General features: G+C 30.2%; 1 protein-coding gene across 1 annotated transcript in view; it reads right to left on the reverse strand.

Moving 5' to 3' along the window:
- Positions 1–19060, reverse strand: part of LOC142333417 (uncharacterized) — a 32221-nt gene that overhangs the window by 11263 nt on the left and 1898 nt on the right. Inside the window, exons 2-3 of the mRNA XM_075380477.1 lie at positions 10207–10333; positions 8030–8309 (exon numbers count right to left, since the gene is read on the reverse strand). Coding sequence (XP_075236592.1) covers positions 8030–8309; positions 10207–10320 — 394 coding nt within the window. The 5' untranslated portion in view covers positions 10321–10333. The remainder of the gene's footprint in view (positions 1–8029; positions 8310–10206; positions 10334–19060) is intronic.

Consider the following 19060-nt stretch of genomic DNA (forward strand, 5'->3'; position numbering starts at 1 on the left):
CTGGACTACCAGAAATTCATAAATTAAACATCTCAATGCGATCTTTGATCGATCTTAATTCTGCCCTATATTATATTATACCCAAAATAATAGGCAAAATTCTTAGGAAAAAATGAAATTACGCAATAGTTTTAGGTTTAAATGTAAATAAACACATTAGAATTGTTAGTTATGACACAACTAACATGCATCATAGTGTGTAAACCATACCGTAGAAATAATAAAAAATAAATTAAAAAGTAGCCAAGAAGATTTGAAATTTATTAAAGGTATCGTTACTATTATAAGAAATAGCGGCCGTGTCCGAACACGGCCATCTCGGAGACATCTCCCGAGAGGACCATACTCCACAGGGTATAAGAAAACGGCCTCATGCCATATTAAACGAACCACCGTGAAGAGGCGGTACAAGAATCAAAAAATGACAAACCAGGTTTACGATAACCTGGTTTGATATATCATGGTTATGATGGTTATATATCATGGTTACGATATGTAACCATTTATAGGTTATATCGCTTAACCTATAAATGGAAACCGCGCGACAATTCCGGCCGTGAAAATGACCGTTTTCGCAATTAAATTTTGTTAAAACTATAAAAAGCTAGACAACACCCCACTTCGTCCCACGAAGAGAACACAATTTCATTTAGTCAGCATGTGTGACTCCCTCCAGAGAACAGGCCGCATTTCTCCCTTCAAATAACTAGGGCTCCGTTAGGGGCACTCCTGCTAGCCCATAGGTGCTGGTACCGAAAGTACTTCAGCGGATGGACTGAAGGGAAATCACGCCGGGAATACTAGGCTCAAAAGCTTAGTCTCTCACGGTCAGAACCGGTAAATAAATTTCACGCTGGTCCATACGGATAGGAATTCAAATTACCAAATCCGTCCATAAATAAAACTTAAAATTTATAACCGCCACTAAATAACCGATGAAATCCACCCGATAATAGAAAGATACAGCAGCAAGGGACATTGTCCGGGCTCTGCGATCTATAGGGAGAAATATTGAAACTCCCGCCATTCTTGCGTTCTGTTCCGTATTATAAGAAATATGTCAAAAAAACTATTTTGAATTTAGTAACAAATATTTTCAAAAAACAAATACCTTACCAAAGGGATTTATACTAACAGCAGTTATGTCAGAAATATATTTACAGGATTTTGAGTGTAAATTAGTGTGGCATTGCTTGTACACATGAAGTTTTAATATAGACACTATATGTTGATGATCGTATTATATAACCCAGTAATAAACAATGAAAATCCAATAATATTAAACAAATTAAGTTCCTATAATGAAAATTCGAAGTAGATAATAATAGATTATTAAATTATTTAGATGACAATGTCGAAATAAACAAGTATAACCAAACTGAAACATCAGTGTACAGAAAGCCTACGACTAATATTGAACAATTCATTAAAAATTAAATCACCCTTGGTCTCATAAAATTAACACTTATATAAATATGATTAACAGAACAATCAGGTGCATACATATATAACATCAAAGAAAAATTAAATAAGTAAATATACATCATAAAACAAATAAAGTTTGAAAATGAATATGATAGTTTTTTATAATATTATTAATTAAAGTAATACAATCATTGCATAAAAACACATAATAGAGTTAAAAAATGTACATAAAGTATTTATATGCTAATAATATCATTGCAGACATTACTAAAACTTTGAGTTATTTAAACCAGCATACAAACCTAATAACCGCATATTAAAATATTTAAAAAACAAAAGTAGTTATATTAAAATAAACAATCTGTGTTAAATTTATAAGATTAAATGTAACAATTGCGATTGTATCTATATAGAAAAAAACAAATAGATCCTTTAAAACTAGATTTCTTGATTATAGAAATAACACAAATAATAAATTAGTGTTATCAAATAGGGCAGGTCATCTAATAAATATTCTATTCCTGATATTGACATGAATTTAGAGATATTGTGTATGTATGTTTTGCATTCATGCATATATATATATATATATATATATTCAATTAATATATATATATATTTATTAATTTAGCAAAATTAATTCTTTTTTTATTGTATTTGTCCATACCTTCCTCTGTACCAATTATATCAAAGATAGAAGTAAAACTTAGCTTTCCACCATCAGTACAGAATCCAGCAATATTTCCTGCCATATCTTATTGCTTCTCCAGTTTTTACATTAAAAGCACTTTTGAGTGTTTCCGTCATCAATAATCAGAAATCAATTTTTTTTTGTTAAATTACACATTAAAATTAAAACATTAAAGATTGTTGCATATGTTGTAATATGTAGTCAAAAATTAAAATAAAAATATTGCTTGTAGCCAGCCACACGTACAGTACTGCACTAATTCTATATGAATTTTACTTAGTAATTTATGCTAATATACTGCTGTCTATGGCAGTTTTGATAAGAAAATCATTATCAAATTCTGTCTGCATATTATCCTAATATCCTTATAGATCAAACTATTTGTATAATAAAAAATAAACTTAAAGATAATAATGAGAAACCAGAATTTATCGATAATATAACCATGATTAGGAATATATGGCAACAAAATTATTTTGAATTTAATAATGTACTTTACATACAAGAGAATACTTTACAGATGGGATTTCCTTTATCAGCCATTATGTCTGAAATTTATTTACAAGAATTTGAAAATAAAATAGTTTATGGTATTACCAACACGCACGAAGTTCAATTATGAGTTCGTTACATTGATGATATTTTGGTAATCTATGAGCCTGTTATAAATAACAAACGCATTATAATTTTGAAAAATCTTAATTCATATCATAATAATTTAAAATTTACATTTCAAACAGATAAATTCAGGAAAATTAAGTTTTTTTATATGTTAATATAGAAATTAATAAAATTATATTGTCTGTACATAAAAAACCAACAGGAAGTAAAATAACTATTAACAGAAGATTGAATCATCCTTGGGCACACAAAATTAATATATTTATAAACATGCTGAATAGAGCGATTCATTACGCACAGAATAATAAAGAAAAATAGATATTATAAAAAATATTGCAGTAAAAAATGAATATAGCATCTGATTAATTGATAATATTTATAAAAAACAAAAATTAAAATCTAGTAATACAACAACATTGAAACCCGTAAACAATAAATGTGACTGTATTTATATAAAATATTCCTATACTAATAATATTTTTGAAAATCTGTTTAATGTTTATAATGATGAAAAATATAATCCGTAAAACCATATAATAAAACATTTGAAATTTCATAACAATAGTAATGATCCTAATGATTTGTGTGGGGCTATGAAATAACATGCAATGATTATAATAAAATTTATATTGGGAAAAATAATAGGTCTTTTGGGGCAACATTTCCAGAACACTTTAAATTTTATAAAAACAATAAGTTAGGTTTCTCTAATCTTGCTGACCATGTAATAGCTGATAAACATTCAATCACAGATACAAATTTAAAAATAATTGAAATTATAAAAGAATATGATAATAACAGTAACAAATTAGATATTTTAGAGAAGTATATATACAAATATACACAAAAGTTCAACTTGATTAATATGCAGACAGAATTTGATAATGATTTTCTCATTAAAACTGCCGTAAATAGCAGTACGTTATAAATTATTAAGTAAAATTTGTACAGTACCGTATGTGTGGCTGGCCACAGGCAATATTTTTTTTTTTTTTAATTTTTGACTACATATTAAAATATGTGTGACAGTTTTTAATGTGTCATTTTTAAAAAAAATTCTGATTAACTGACAATGAGGGAAACCCTCGAAAGCGCTTTAATGTAAAAATTGGAGAAGCAGTAAGACAAGGTAAGAAATATTGTTGGATCCTGTACTGCTGGTGGAAAGCTAAATTTTACTTTTGTCCTTATATAAATATATATATATATCAAATTCATTTTTTTGTTCTGTGCATAATGTATAATAATGGACATAGCTCCAAGAAAGCGTTCGAAAATTGTTTCTTTTCAGACAATGACATATAGCTTCTGAATGTGGTGTTGGACTAGGGACAGTGAATACTATTTTAAAACGATTTAAAGAAACTGGTTCATTTCACTTCAAAGGAAAGGCAAACGTTGCTGTAAAAGAAAAACTACTGCTACATAGGATCAGTTATTAGTGAGAAAAAGTAAACTTGATCCAAAATTATCTGCTGTGGACTTAAATCGAGAACTAGCAGTCAATGGAACAGATTAACATGTGACAACTGTTAAATCCTGACTTCTTGCAGCTGAATGGAAAGTTCGTCTTTAGCCAGCTAAAAAGCAGCTTTTTAACACCAGCAATGTGTAAAAAAAGGCCCTTGCAGGCCAGAGCACTTGCAAACTGGCTCAAAGAACTCTGGAAAGATGTTCTGTTTTCTAATGAGTCACTTTTTTTTTATTCGTGGGCAAAGGGGTCAATTAAGCAAAAGGATCTATTCAAGGTTTTATGTTGTTTTCCTTCATTATTCCGTTTAAATCCTGGAGCATTTCTATTTTGTTACTTCCAGAATAGTGAACCCTACTATTCTTGATCTAATGTATAATTTTTACCAGATATTTTATATCTGAATAAAGTGTTTATTTAGTTAAGAATACAAAACATAATTAATAAAATTTGTTTTTCATTTTAGTAAGTTAGTGTAATGAAATGAACATTCTTTTATATATATTTTCAAGAAAGAAATGTGAAATCTCCATTGTTTACATACATCAAAATTTATTTGTTTTATATACTCTGTCCTTTTCTTCTGCTAACATTTTGTTCTGTACACATTCCTGAGTTTCAGAACTAATTAAACCTAGATGTATCACCTTGTTCATGTCTGTATAAGATTCAGCCTCAAAATTTTCCCCTCCTTTTTGTCTAATGACCTCATCATTTTAAACAATATCGCATTTTAAAGTCTCTATTCGAGTCTTATCTGCGTTTTCTACTGTCCACATTTTACTGTATAAAATATGGCACTCCAAGCAGGTATTTTAAGAATTTATTTTTATATCTTTTGGAAATGACTTAACGGTATTTTTATTTTATTTTTTCAGACATATGAATTTTCATTTGAAACATTCAGTCGATGGTGTCTACATCTTAACATCTTAGAAGGTATTTATTATAATTATTTCTATTAATTAATTATATTTTTTATGTTATATTACAACTGTTGAACTCCATTATGGTTGAGCGGTAGCAATACTGCCTTTCATCCAGAAGATTCTGAGTTCAGTTCCTGATTAGGCTTGGTATTTTTACACTCTGTAAAATTAACTCCTTATCCGAGATAAAGTTTAATGTTTTGATGCATTCTAAATGTATTCTTTTTAAAATTTCAAGTCGGAGGAACATGGACTAAAAGTATTCAACATGTATTTTTTCAGATACGTCAATAATGAACTGAAGATATTGATTTAAAAGAAATTTAATTTTATTCATAGTTTTATTGAATCAAATATGCGTGTCATTACAGGTTCTGTGTGTGCAGAATGTATACCTTTACGGCTCTTCATTAGGAAAGTTTTAAATAAAGAATAGAAAATCTGAATACGTAATAAATCTTTTGCATCATCTCTTTCTGAAATCCCAATCTGCATCCACCCATGGTTCGTAAATACGATAATCATGCCGATCATCCATATTAGTTAATAAATTTTAACTTAATTTTGGTTCCTCCTGAGACAAATTTATTTTAGTTGTAATAAGGTTCATTTAATCCCAATTAATTTGAATCTATTAAAGTGTATTAATACAATAAGAGATTTGTACATATCAGTAGTTTATCAAGTAGTATTTAATGTTTTTAGTAACGTTCACTAATGAGATATTTATGAGGAGCATTTACAGAATATATGAAGTCAAAAAAAGTTTGACTCGTGTTGTACTTTGCTCCATATTTTTTGCTACAAAAATCTTGGTAGCAGGCAGTTTAGTAGGTTGAATATGCTGGCTATGTGTTTAGGATTCAAGAAAACCATAAGGAATATCCCAAGAGACTTTTAAAATTAGGTCTCTGACCACTAGAATTTTGTCGTGGCGATTATTTTTTTTGATATGAATAATCAGGTCACCTGTGTGTCTGATGAATATCTTTACAGGAGCTTTGTGCATAGTACTGAGAGATCAATGCGATGCGCAAGAGAGACTTATGATTTTTAGTATTGGAGACTTTTTAATATTTCTAGAGAACTGTGAATACACAGTTGTATGTAAAAATTTCACTTGAAATCATACAGTAATTATTATGTAAATAGTTTAATGCAGGTAACATGGTGGATTGTCTTGAAGTCTGTGCGACAATATTCAGTCGGACACCAAAAGAAAAAAAAAATTTCTGTGGGAAATATAATATTTTGCGATAGAATCTTTGATCACAGAAAAAACATTTGAAAACCGGACAAAAATGTACTTTTTACCTTTTACTAAGTGAAAGTATACGATGCGTTTGTTTTTCTTGAAAATACCTTTAGTGGAAAGTTTTTGAACATTTTCTCATTCCATACTCGTATGAAAAATAACTTAAGAAGAATATTTTCATTTCGACCACGTTCGAGAAATACTGCACTGCTAAATAACTAACGTTAACTCTATTTCAGGTTAGGGGGTTTGTCCAGCATGACTGACTGATCGGTTACCTTGTTCCCAGGTTTGATACCGTTCAGTTTATTTTTTACGGGGTCCATTTTAGATTAAGTCTGCAATTTTTACAATTCTTTTTTATTTATTTACGTTTATTTTTATTCTCAATGTATTCTTTAAAAGCTCATCATAAATACCTCTTCACCTTCAAAATTGTAAAGCAGTCTTTGATATATTTTATCCATTGCAACATAATTTTCATAATTTGAAAATTATGGAATTTTTTTGTCATCATTGTTGCTTAATACTGAATTGTTTATAGCTTGGTCGATGTCATTTTGATATTCAAATATTTTTGCACAAAATTTAAGAGAATTTAATGGAAATTTCCATAACAGTTATTGTAAAATACATTTTAATATTTCAATAAATATAATTGTTCTTTTGGCTTTATATTTTTATGAATGAACAGATTTACTTAAACATGAAGTATTATACCGATCTAACATGCAGATATATATATATATATATATTTGCACTTTTACAGCATTACTTCACGTTCAATGGAGCAGTTTCTCTATGTAATTAATATGCATTTTCTCATTTTCTAGTTGCACCTATACTTTCATACAGACAATGGATTTAGACCTTATGATGTGTTATGAGCGTCATAATCATAAATGTGGGTGACCTAAAACTGTTCAGAAGTGGCTTCAAAAAACTACATAGCTCTTCAGAAGAATAATGAGAATTCCATGCCAGGATTATTAAGAAAAAAGAGGAGTAAGTTAGTTACCCAATCTTCATCGAGCAGAATATACAGTAGCATATATGAGTATGCCGATCCTGCTAAAATGCATACGATATTCAACTTTACGAGTGAAATCATCATTTGTAACGATAGGGACAGGCTATGTACTCTTAGAGAAAACAACTCAAATTAAATTAATCTAAGAAACGTAACATAATGTACAAAAATGTTTAAAACGTTACATTTCCGTGTCTTTTTTTTAAATGTTATTCTTTGTTAAATTAAGGGTTAGCAAAATGATTTTTCATGTTTCATTTCAAATCTGACAGATTTCAAAAGACAAGATTAAAAGAACCATACTGGGTTTAGTGTGTTTTAAAAAAGTAAATTTTATTTTTCTAAGGTTCAAATCTTAGTAAAGGCAGTTACTTTTATGCGGCTTTGAATATTAGATCATAGGTACCGGTGTTCTTTGGCGGTTGGGTTTCAATTAACCATACATCTCAGGAACGGTCAACCTGAGACTGTACAAGACTATACCTCATTTACATTCATTCATATCATTTTCATTCATCCTCTGAAGTAATACCTTCTGGAAGGAACCACCCGAAGGTGATTTAAAAAAAAGTAAGTTAATGACCTTAAATGTTATTAAATCTCTTACCTGAAGCGACCGGATTTAATGGCATATTGTCCTGCATATCGACTACAACGATTCCTTCTTTACCTCCACCGCCTCCTCCTGTTCCTCCACCCGCTCCTTGTTGTATGCTGTTGTGTCTTTTAGGATCTTGTAAGTTGTGTTGCGGATGCGAATGATAAATGCTGCCGGAATGAGCAGCGTTATGATCGGAGCAATTATTTTGCATATCTTGATTTCCATTTGGATCGACTTTGTTCATTTGTAAACTTAACATCATTTCTGACTGTAAACCCAACATCACCTGAAATATTAATATGTATTTATTTCGTTATCTTATATCGGCCGTACGGCAGAACAGAGGGTTTAAATAAACTAGTAGTAAAATTTAACCTCTTTTTCATATTTACATAGCTAGAGAAAGGCTGAACTACGGAGTTCATGTTGCATTTTACATCGAGTATGCGACTATTCATGAGATGCACTCGCATAAATGAATATAAATTCGTGTAATGTACTGCAACAACTTGTTGACAATCGTTTCACTCTGTTCACAAATCTTTATACTCGGTTCATTGATACTATGAAGATTTAAAAACCTTAATAAAAATAAATCTTATGCCGGAATATCCAGCGATTTAACAGTTTAAAACCTATCCCCTTCGTGAGACCCGATACATCCAAGAACATCTTTATCTTAAAACAGTAATCTGTATTTTTATACCTAGGCCTATAGTTTGTGTCAGACTGAAATCATTTGGTGTACGATCGGAAACAAATTTTTTATAAAATATTCATTTTTATCAAACTTTTGAGCGAAAACAATTCCCCTAAAATTGTATGTTTTCAGTTCCTTGACCGCCTGAATCTTCTACCAAACTTTAAATCTAGGGTAATCTTTTGCCAAAAGTGTGTTCTGCAGAACGCTCTGGATTCTGTAGGAAGAAGCCTCTAACCGCTTTAACAGTTTCTGGTATTTGAATCTTTATAACGGGCTTGGATGCACCTTATTCAATATTAAATCTGTAAAGCGTGAGCCGGTGGTACTGGGTCGTGATGCCAAAGTTGAATATATTAACAAAATTCTCATCGTACGGTTTTACAATAATTTATAAGATGAGGACTTTCGGCGTGTCAGGATAACGTTTTTGTAGAACGCCAACTAAAGGTTGCAACGGTGATGTATTTATAGGTAATCGATAACGTACAAGTAAATCCTTCTGCTTTACTCTCTCATCGCCGATGAATACCAGTAAAGACGGTTAGGCACGGATCTACCTGCATTTGATGGTCGTGAGTCGTCCTCACACGTTTACTTCTTTCGACCTTAACTAAACAAATACGCTATATTTCTTTTTGTATATTAAAACAAAGCTGTCTTAGAGGATAAGATAACTTATTCTGTAAGGCAGCCTTTCAGCGGAGATTTTGACAGAATAGTTAGATATTTTTTTTTCATTTCAAAGAAATCGTATCGGTTTAAGAAAAGTTATCTTGTTTCTGTTTAATTTTACGAATCGGTTTTTTCATCGACTATCGTTGATATTTAAGCGTTGTCCCTTGCTCGGCTAGCGATTCCGTAAATTGTTGAAGGGTTGTGTATAGAACTACATAAAACTAAACGTCCCATATTACATATATAGAGTAATCATTTTAGTCCCTTTACATAAGATACCAGTTGGTTCCAAAAACGTGATGACCGTTCCCAGTAATAATTCCGTGCCGAGTTTTTTTTTTTTGTAAAATAGGAGGAAGTGGCTCTCAGTTTCTTTACTGCGGTTTACTGTTGCAAATATGAAATACAGCCTCATAAGGTACACTTTCATTTTTAATCGGTTACGGGTGCCGATAAACATCATTACTTTCTAAAAAAGAAACTAAATTTGTGCCTGTTGCCCTTTCGCTTTAGACGAAAGGGCTGTTGCCCTTTAGACGCTTCCCGTACTACCTCATGTAATAAAAATGGAGCGATAAGTATACGGCAAGAAATAAATAATTACTCTTATCGCATTATTTAAGTTATGCACTTCCTCAGTTCAGTATGAAAATCTAACGCGGGAGAGACATTTAATTAGATAATTTTATTCTCGTTTTAACCCTTTCTATATTTTTTTGATTGAACGTCCGGGGAACAGAGGTCACCTTAGATAACGTATTATATTATTAAAACTAATTTATTTATTTGTGAAATTTTTACTTACCTGAATCGAATGTACATTTCCTCTTCCTTCAGGCTGATTTCCAGGTTTGTTACCCATGATCGGACATGTTTGAAATTCTGTGAATAAACCGTCATCAAACGGACCGTTTTCCATGTTTAATGTTTACCTGTAACATCCGAACTGTTTAATTTATGTTTTTCTACATGTTATAGAGTTATTTAAAAATTTCGTGTACTTTAGTTTAATAAAATACGAATGAGATTACAAATTAAAAATTAGTTTGATCTGGGAATTGAACCCAGGACGTGTCATCTGTTGTTAATAAAAAAAATAAAAATGTGTTTTACATCCGATGGATTGCGCATATGTGCGTTTAATATGTATGTATCCGATGTTTTACCGTTTAGGTATATAACATCGGCATTATTTTATCCTACATATCAAAGTATGAAATTATTTAGTTTTGGAACGGTCTAAAGCGGCACAAAATGCTAACGGAAGAATCCAGCCGCATTTAATGAGCCATTCATTTATATAGATTAGTGAAGTTAATGCTAGGTACAATTTCACTACGTACTTTTCAATATGGCGCTTGATACCACTTAAAATTATTTTAAACGTGATAATTTCGGTATATAAATATACGCTTTATAGTACATTTTATATTTAAATCGATTTGCTTCTTTCTTTCTTTCTTCAGTATTGAATATCGCATGAAAATTATGAAAGATTGAATCGACCGAAGAAAAGGACCTTTTTCGGTAAGTTTTAATCAACTTCGACTTTAAGTCGCTATGAAATGTGAAAAAAAAACTGGGTTTCTTTGCTTGTACTACTTAATTCTTTTCATCGTCTTTGAACTATTAGAGCGCACACGATGATTTTATTTAATTGTTCAGTTTTTTTTTAACAGCTATTCGAGGGAGGAATTGTTTCTTTCGATTAATGTTTGTCTATCATGTCGTTACCGTATTACAAAAAAACAATCGATGAGCTTAAGAAATTATACATTGATATCTTTCTTAAAAAGGTTTTTATTAGATATTTATAACAAAAAAAAAAAAACAACATTGGCCCGTTTTCACTATTTAAAAGAAAATTATTTACCAATTCTTTATTTTTTAATAAAAGTATCTTTTTTAATAACGTGTAAATTTACATCCGGCCCGTTTTTTATTTTATTTTATTTTAAATGTTTTCTCTTGTATTATTCGGAATGTATTTATATACCTTTTTTCCTCCAGGTTAATTACATTATGTCAACCAATTTGGCGAATAAAATTCAAAAATGTTTTTTTATTATCGTATAAAATATATCGAAGTTTACAGTCGTTAAGAATTTCTTAAGCGTTTTCTAAATACTCGCAGAGTTTTAATTTAAACAGTAATAGATTATCACGAAGTTCGTGATAATCTATTACTGTTCGTTAGAACTTTGGACTGCGGTAAGAGTCAGAACTAGACCGCACGGTGAAGTACGTTTATGGTTCATGACCTAACATAAAAGTGAAATGAAAATGGGAAAAAAAATTAAAGAATAAGGATGAAAACATTATGTTTCAGTTAAATTAGATTTCTGATAAAGAATACTGGTATTTACGTATTAACGCCACCGCAGCAGAAGTTGCGTTAATCCGCAAATAAAGAGCAATCTACCCTTACGTAAAAATAATTGTGGTCGAGTAATATGTTTCACATATTTAAAGATATAAACATGAAAATATAATCTAACCAAACTTAACCTACGCTCGCTAACCTTGACTAATCAACAGTAATGTTTTGATTATTTAATAAATAATTAATTAGGTTAGGTTCAGCCCTTGATGATTGTGGTTGTTTTTCTTGTTCCGAGTATTCGGGGTTATTATTGCAGTTTCGTTAATAGTTCTGTTTCTTTTTCGTTTTTAGTAGTTTTACATGTTACCCCGAAATTAAAATCGTGCAGATAGTAGCACAATTTATTCTGACAGTTGGAAAGGTTACTAAACAAATAGAATAGAAATAGAAGGATTCCTACATTCTAAAGTTAATCATAAATGCAATTTTATTGATCCTGATACAGGAGTTTCAGCCTATTTTTCACCGAAATCAGATTGACTACTTTCTTTTAAATAAAGCTGTAGCTGCGGTGGCGTTAATACGTAAGTACCAGAATACTTTTTAAAAAAATAACTCGAATTTTGTATTTTTTTTTTCCATTTTATAAACCGCTGGACTCGTATATGTAATTTTTTTTAAAGATGACTAGGAATCGCGCCGCTAGGTAGCACTACTTGATAGTACTAGGTAGCGTACAAAAACTTGATAATGTACTTTTGAAATAATAAAATTTAAAAGAAAATATACTACAGCTCGTTTTAATAGTATATGTTTTTATGTAAATGAAGGTACTGAAGATGAAACAATTTTTTTAATTCCCATCACTTCATTAAAAAAAGTATTAGTTTACAAGAGATTTAGCTGCTAATAAAAACAAAAAAACACAAACGGTAGGAAAGTGTTGCGATTACGGCAACAAAGATTTGTTGCATAAAACAGAAATAAATTCGATCGGTAAAATTTTTATTCTTCAATTAGAATTATTTAAACTAATCGATGGTGAATTAAGAAAAAATTCATTTAATAATAATATAAAAAGTGTGTACACGGATTCGATAAAAATCGAGGGTTACACTTACAAAGTAATAAGTGCAATATTACATTTACGGATCTTCGATTCGTGAAGGTCATTATACTAGTTTTCTCAAAAAAGGAAAAATAGTGAAAAAGGTACGAAATGACTATCGACAAAAAAAATTGGCCGTAAAATTAAAAAAAAAAAAAAAATGTTTTAGAAAGGCGATAAATTTGAATAATAAATCCATAAAATGACAATCAGTTACTCATAAAAAAAATAATAAATGAACAATCTAATAAAACGCAGTGATATCCAAAAAATAATACAATGAAATTGTAAACCGTACCGTAAGTGTCGCAGATATCATTTCTTCCGCTCAAAAAACAGAAATTTCTGTAATATAAATAAAACCGTTTTTAACAAAATGATACCGATATAAAAAAAGGTAAGACACTACATTTCTATTATCAAAATGTGTTATTAATTTAAAATTTTGTTTTAAAAAATACGTGTTAAGTACATATATATATATATACAATAATAGATAAATGTTTAAGCGTTCCGTACAATAAGAAAAAAATAGAAAAATTTGTTACAAAACTCTTACCGGCCAGATTTCATTTATACGTAATACAACATATCCCGTTTACAGAAATAATACAATTCTTATGATTATTCGTTGATTAATAAATGAAATCGGGTCGGTAAGAGTTTTGTAACAAATTTTTATTATTTTTTTTCTTACTATATGGAACGCTCAAACATTGTGTATTATCTATTATTGAATACCTATTGTCTATTACATATATTTTTTTTAAACAAAATTCTAACTTTATAACAAATTTTGCTAATAGAAATGGTAGTGTCTTACCTTTTTTGATACTAGGATCGTTTTGTTAAAAACAATTTTATTTATATTACAGCAAATTTTGTTTTTTGAGCGGAAGAAATGTTATTTATCTACGAGACTCTTACCGTACGGTTTACAATTTCATTGTAATTTTTTGGAATAAATTTAATTACAGTAATAAAATTAAAGAACGAATGTGTGAATGTAAATTTTTAATCTAAACCTTCAGAATTTACTTAAACATTTTTAATAATTCAAATACCGTGAAGCGATAAATAACAACAGATAACTTATGACGTAGTCGACAAATGATCTTTGAGTTTATTATTGAATTCGGCACAGTCGTTCTTCCTATGTTGCAAAATTTTCTATATTTTGACAAACTATTGAACTAAGAAATCTGAAATTTTGTATCCGTATTTAAAATTATGTCGATATGTCCACCTTTATATTAAAAATAAAAATTTACGTTCTGTTTGTAGATAAAAAGCATACAGTAAACTTTATTAGTACATTTCATGTAGCAGTTAACCGTTTTAAAGTAAGAACAAATTTTTCAAATCCATTGCCGTCCTTCTTGTAAGTTTTAGTCGATTTGTATACTATGTTTCTATCGGTTTTAAAAATAATGAATTTTAAGGTTTTGTTTATTATAAAAATTATTTTTTTAAAGTGGAGAAATTATTTACTGATGGGTATATTAATTGTACCGAAAATTATCGGTCTAGTAGCAAAATAAGGTAATTACAAATATTTAACATATGTATGAGCCCGCTTTGGATGCGATAACTATTATAATGCACGAAAATAATTGTAGTTTAGCCTATCTGCTAACGGTTGTGGTAAAAATTAAAAAAATTATTTAAATCGATCGATAAAATATCGATTGCATTTCGATTCGACTTAATCTGAAAACAAAAATCGTTCCGTAAAGTAATTTTCAATGATTTTTACAGTCAAATAAGTCGGACAGATAAACGTCGGTAAAATCTGTCATCAATATACGTTGGGCGTCAGATTTTTTCGGGTTTTTACCAGTAAAACTGTCTCGTGTCGAGGGATTAGTGATGAATAAGTCATTTAGATTTGATTAGAAAAAACCTGGGAAAGGGTCGTATAACTTTCTCGGTTTGCTCTTAACAGATTTTTACTTAAAATACGCCGCAAGGTTTTTGAAATATTAATGACTTAATTACAGTACTGTTACGAAAAACATCAAAATGTACGGTAACAAAATTTTAACCCGATGCGACTTCCCTTGGTTAAGTGACATTTTCACCTTAAAAATTATTCAGTATTAAAAGTTTATTTTAAAAAAATTCTTAGTAAAACCTTTTGAGTATCGGTTGACATCCCTAATAGAATGATGTTTTTTATCGTCAAGATTTTATCGTATTTAAATATAATTTAGGTCCCGTTTGATAACCTCCCCTCGCTTGACAGCTACCTCTTATAAAATTTTACTAACAGCTACAACTTGAAAAAGATAATTAGAAAGATTATTAGAAATTATAAGTTGGGTCCGACGGATCGCTTTTCAAAACGTTGCTGTGTCGTTATGTTAACGCTAAATACGTTGTATTTTAAATCCTGTAAATAATTTTTTTTTTAATTTTATAGGGATCCCAACCAGACCCCTTAATTTTGGGCTGGTAAAAGTTTATTGGATGTAATAAGTGCCCGATTTAAATTTTATTTAACAGACTAAAATTTAAAAATAATATCGACACCGTAAGCCCCCTTGTCCGGCGGGATCGAAAATCAAGTCAAGGCGGAATGTACCGAAATTCAGTGTTTTTGTCCAGTAGGTATTCTAAATACGAGTGAGGTAAAATATGTTTAGAAATATCGTTGAACCCACCGGGTCGGTCTAGTGGTGAACGCGTCCTCCCAAATCAGCTGATTTGGAAGTCGAGAGTTCCAGCGTTCAAGTCCTTAGTAAAGTCAGTTATTTTTACACGGATTTTAATACTAGATCGTGGATACCGGTGGTCTTTGGCGGTTGGGTTTCAATTAACTAAACGTCTCAGGAACGGTCGGAATGAGACTTTACAAGACTACACTTCATTTACACTCATAACTTTTAAGTATTAACGGTAATTACCGGAGGCTAAACAGGGGAAAAAAAAGAAATATCGTCGAATATCCCCCGATCCCTTAATTTGATCGCCTTAAATCTTTGGAATTTTATTTAAATAACGTAATAGGTATTTTCATTATACTAAACCTCAATTTTTTTACGACTGCTATTACAAAAAGTAAAAAGTATTCGCTTTATATGGAAGTGAAACTTGGACAATCGGAGTATCTGAGAAGAAAAGATTAGAAGCTTTTGAAATGCGGTGCTATAGGAGAATGTTAAAAATCAGATGGGTGGATAAAGTGACAAATGAAGAGGTATTGCGGCAAATAGATGAAGAAAGAAGCATTTGGAAAAATATAGTTAAAAGAAGAGACAGACTTATAGGCCACATACTAAGGCATCCTGGAATAGTCGCTTTAATATTGGAAGGACAGGTAGAAGGGAAAAATTGTGTAGGCAGGCCACGTTTGGAGTATGTAAAACAAATTGTTGGGGATGTAGGATGTAGAGGGTATACTGAAATGAAACGACTAGCACTAGATAGGGAATCTTGGAGAGCTGCATCAAACCGGTCAAATGACTGGTCAAAAGACAAAAAAAAAAAAAAAAAAAAAAAAAAAAAAAAGTATTCTACCACCTTTTTTAATTTTGTACAAAATTTAATACCGCGGGTGTCCCGTGTATCAATTTTCGAAGATTTTCTACGAGTCAGCCCGTTGTAATTTATCAAAACGTAGACCGACATACGTACGTACATCTTCCAAAACTTTCTATAATCTTTTTTGTCTTTTTGGGTTAAGGGATCGTGAAAAATATGAAAAACCCCAGACACTCTAAATTTTGATCGATCACGCTACTACACTTTACCTTTATTGCTGTGCTGCTGCAGTACCGATACAGCTGTAGACGGAAAAGTAAAAATTCACAATCAAGATATCGAAAGCGCAAATGCATGTGAGAAATAGCGTTTACGTTAAGTTTTCTTAAAGTTATTTATTTTTTTAAATAAAAAATAAAAAACATTAAATAATAATCGTGTAAAATACAAAATTATAAAATATACATTAAATATTATAATCGTGTAAAATATTTAGATTATAATTAAACCTAAGAGGAGCCAAAATTTACTTCCTACCAAAATATATTCGTAAATTTTTTTATTATCGACTTCAAAAAAAGTACGTTTTTTTACAGATTGAAGTTTACAGTAAATCAAAGTAATTATAATTAAATGTACTCCAAAAAAAATCGCGATTTATCAAGAAAGTCAGAGCGATGTTTCTCAAATGAAATTTAGAAAATTTATAAAATTATAAATTCATCCTCTGTAGTGTAACCATCTGCGCGGTAGTAAAAACGTTTGAAGATACTGGGATACCGGTCGATTAGAAATCAGACTACGATTTTCAAGCAAGAATCAAACGTCGAGCTCGAAATAAACAGTTTAGCGGAGGACCCAAAAATTTCAACTCGAGAATGCCGTATTCGGTTGACCGTCAATCGGTCATCATCGAACGTAGTTTCGAACGTATTCTTACAAGAATCAATCTGTTAAAACGTTAACCGAAGCGATTATAAGTTGTGCCTACTAAACAGCCGAGGGGTATTCTACTCATAAGGTTCTGATCGTTCCGTTTTATAAAATTTACACTGACGAAGCCGGTTTCTACTATAATGCTTAATACTTACTCCAGAAACAGAATTCGCGTTTCCGGGGCGGTTTGTTTAAAAATTATGTTCGAACATTATTTGCCATTCAGAGAAAAATTACGTATAGTGTTGCACCATTTCAGATAAAAGAATTATCTGCGGTTTCTTTTTTGGTTTTTTTTTACAAAACAATACTACATTATCTACGAACTGGAAATCGATATCGATAGACAGTTTTGAACGTTATTCGTTCAGGATTTTGCGGGTGAAATAGGGTAGATCTTGTTCCAACAGAATGGACTTCCGGTCTCAGCTAACAGAGCCGATGGAACTCCTATCGAATTTCGAAAAATTAACATTTTTGTTGACCTTCGAGATCAGCAGATTTTTTAAAAATAGTTTTTGACTTTTTTCTTTGGGGCTAAGTTAAATAAAAAACATTAATAACCAAACTTGTAACAGAATATTTGTACTTAGGTTTAATTTTAAATTAATACATGTTGTTCCTTTAAAGATTATTATTTAATTTTAACGAGGAATGAATAAAATGTTAATGAAAAATGAATCTTTAATTTAGTTTATAACGTATAGTTTTTTTTTTAATAATAAAATCTGATGTGGACACCACATGACTTCCTTGTACACCTATTAAATTACATATATACATTTTTTTAAAAATGAAAAGTACATAAAATTTTATTTCACTAATAACTTCTGATATTTTTTTGTTGTTGAATTATTATTTATCTTAAAATATTTTTTACGATCAGTGGTTAATAATTATAATTAGATCAATATATTTAAATTAAAAAAAAAGGAAAAAAGAAAAGGCAGTTAGTCGGATTCGAACCGTTGTGTCTTCTCCTTATAAAATCCAAATATTTCATTAATTAAATTTTTATTCGGCCATAACTGTGGTACGAATAAAAATCAGTACCGCTTATGATATATCGTTAAAAAGCTCTCGATGAGGGCTTATTACTGCAGTTGGATTTTGGGCTTTTTTGAACACCTTTGGTCCAGTCGATTGCAATCAAAAGGGGAGGTGCACAACTAAATGTTACAGCAGTCCTAAATCCAAAATTTCAAAGTCCTATGGTTAATCGTTTTTTAATTATGCGAGGTACATACGTTCGTATAGACGTCACGCCGACGGTTAAAAATGGATATTTCCGTTGAAATCTGAAAACCGAAATTTTTCGCGATTACTAAAAAACAGCAAGAAATTTTAGATTATTTCAAATTTTCTCTCCCTGTTAATTATTACTCTGTTATGGGATAGTTTTTTTTTTTAAATGATAAATGAATTAAAGTCGGAAGTTACACGTTAAGGTTTAACGAGTTAAACCCGTTAAGTTACGGATAAAAAGCGTATGTTATTTAAATCTTATAAGAGATCGTTTAAATTGCATAGGATATTCGTTAATTACGTAACCGTTTGGTGGGTAGAGTGTTAATAAAATTTCACTTCATCATATGTAAAGAAAAGATCTAAAATATTCTTACCTGTTAGAAATATGTAGATTATTTTGTTTTTATCGGTAAAAATCGAAGATAAAACCACTTATTATAAATTTTATGGTAAATTTATGAATCTAAGAAGAAGAAGAAAAAAAAATCGTAGGTAAACAAAAGAAATTTCTTTCGGTTACATTTTTATCTATAAAAGCATATTTAATTTCTATTAAAAATG

The sequence above is a fragment of the Lycorma delicatula genome, chromosome 12 (genome assembly GCF_047948215.1).
Source record: "Lycorma delicatula isolate Av1 chromosome 12, ASM4794821v1, whole genome shotgun sequence".
In the NCBI taxonomy this organism is placed as follows: domain Eukaryota; kingdom Metazoa; phylum Arthropoda; class Insecta; order Hemiptera; family Fulgoridae; genus Lycorma; species Lycorma delicatula.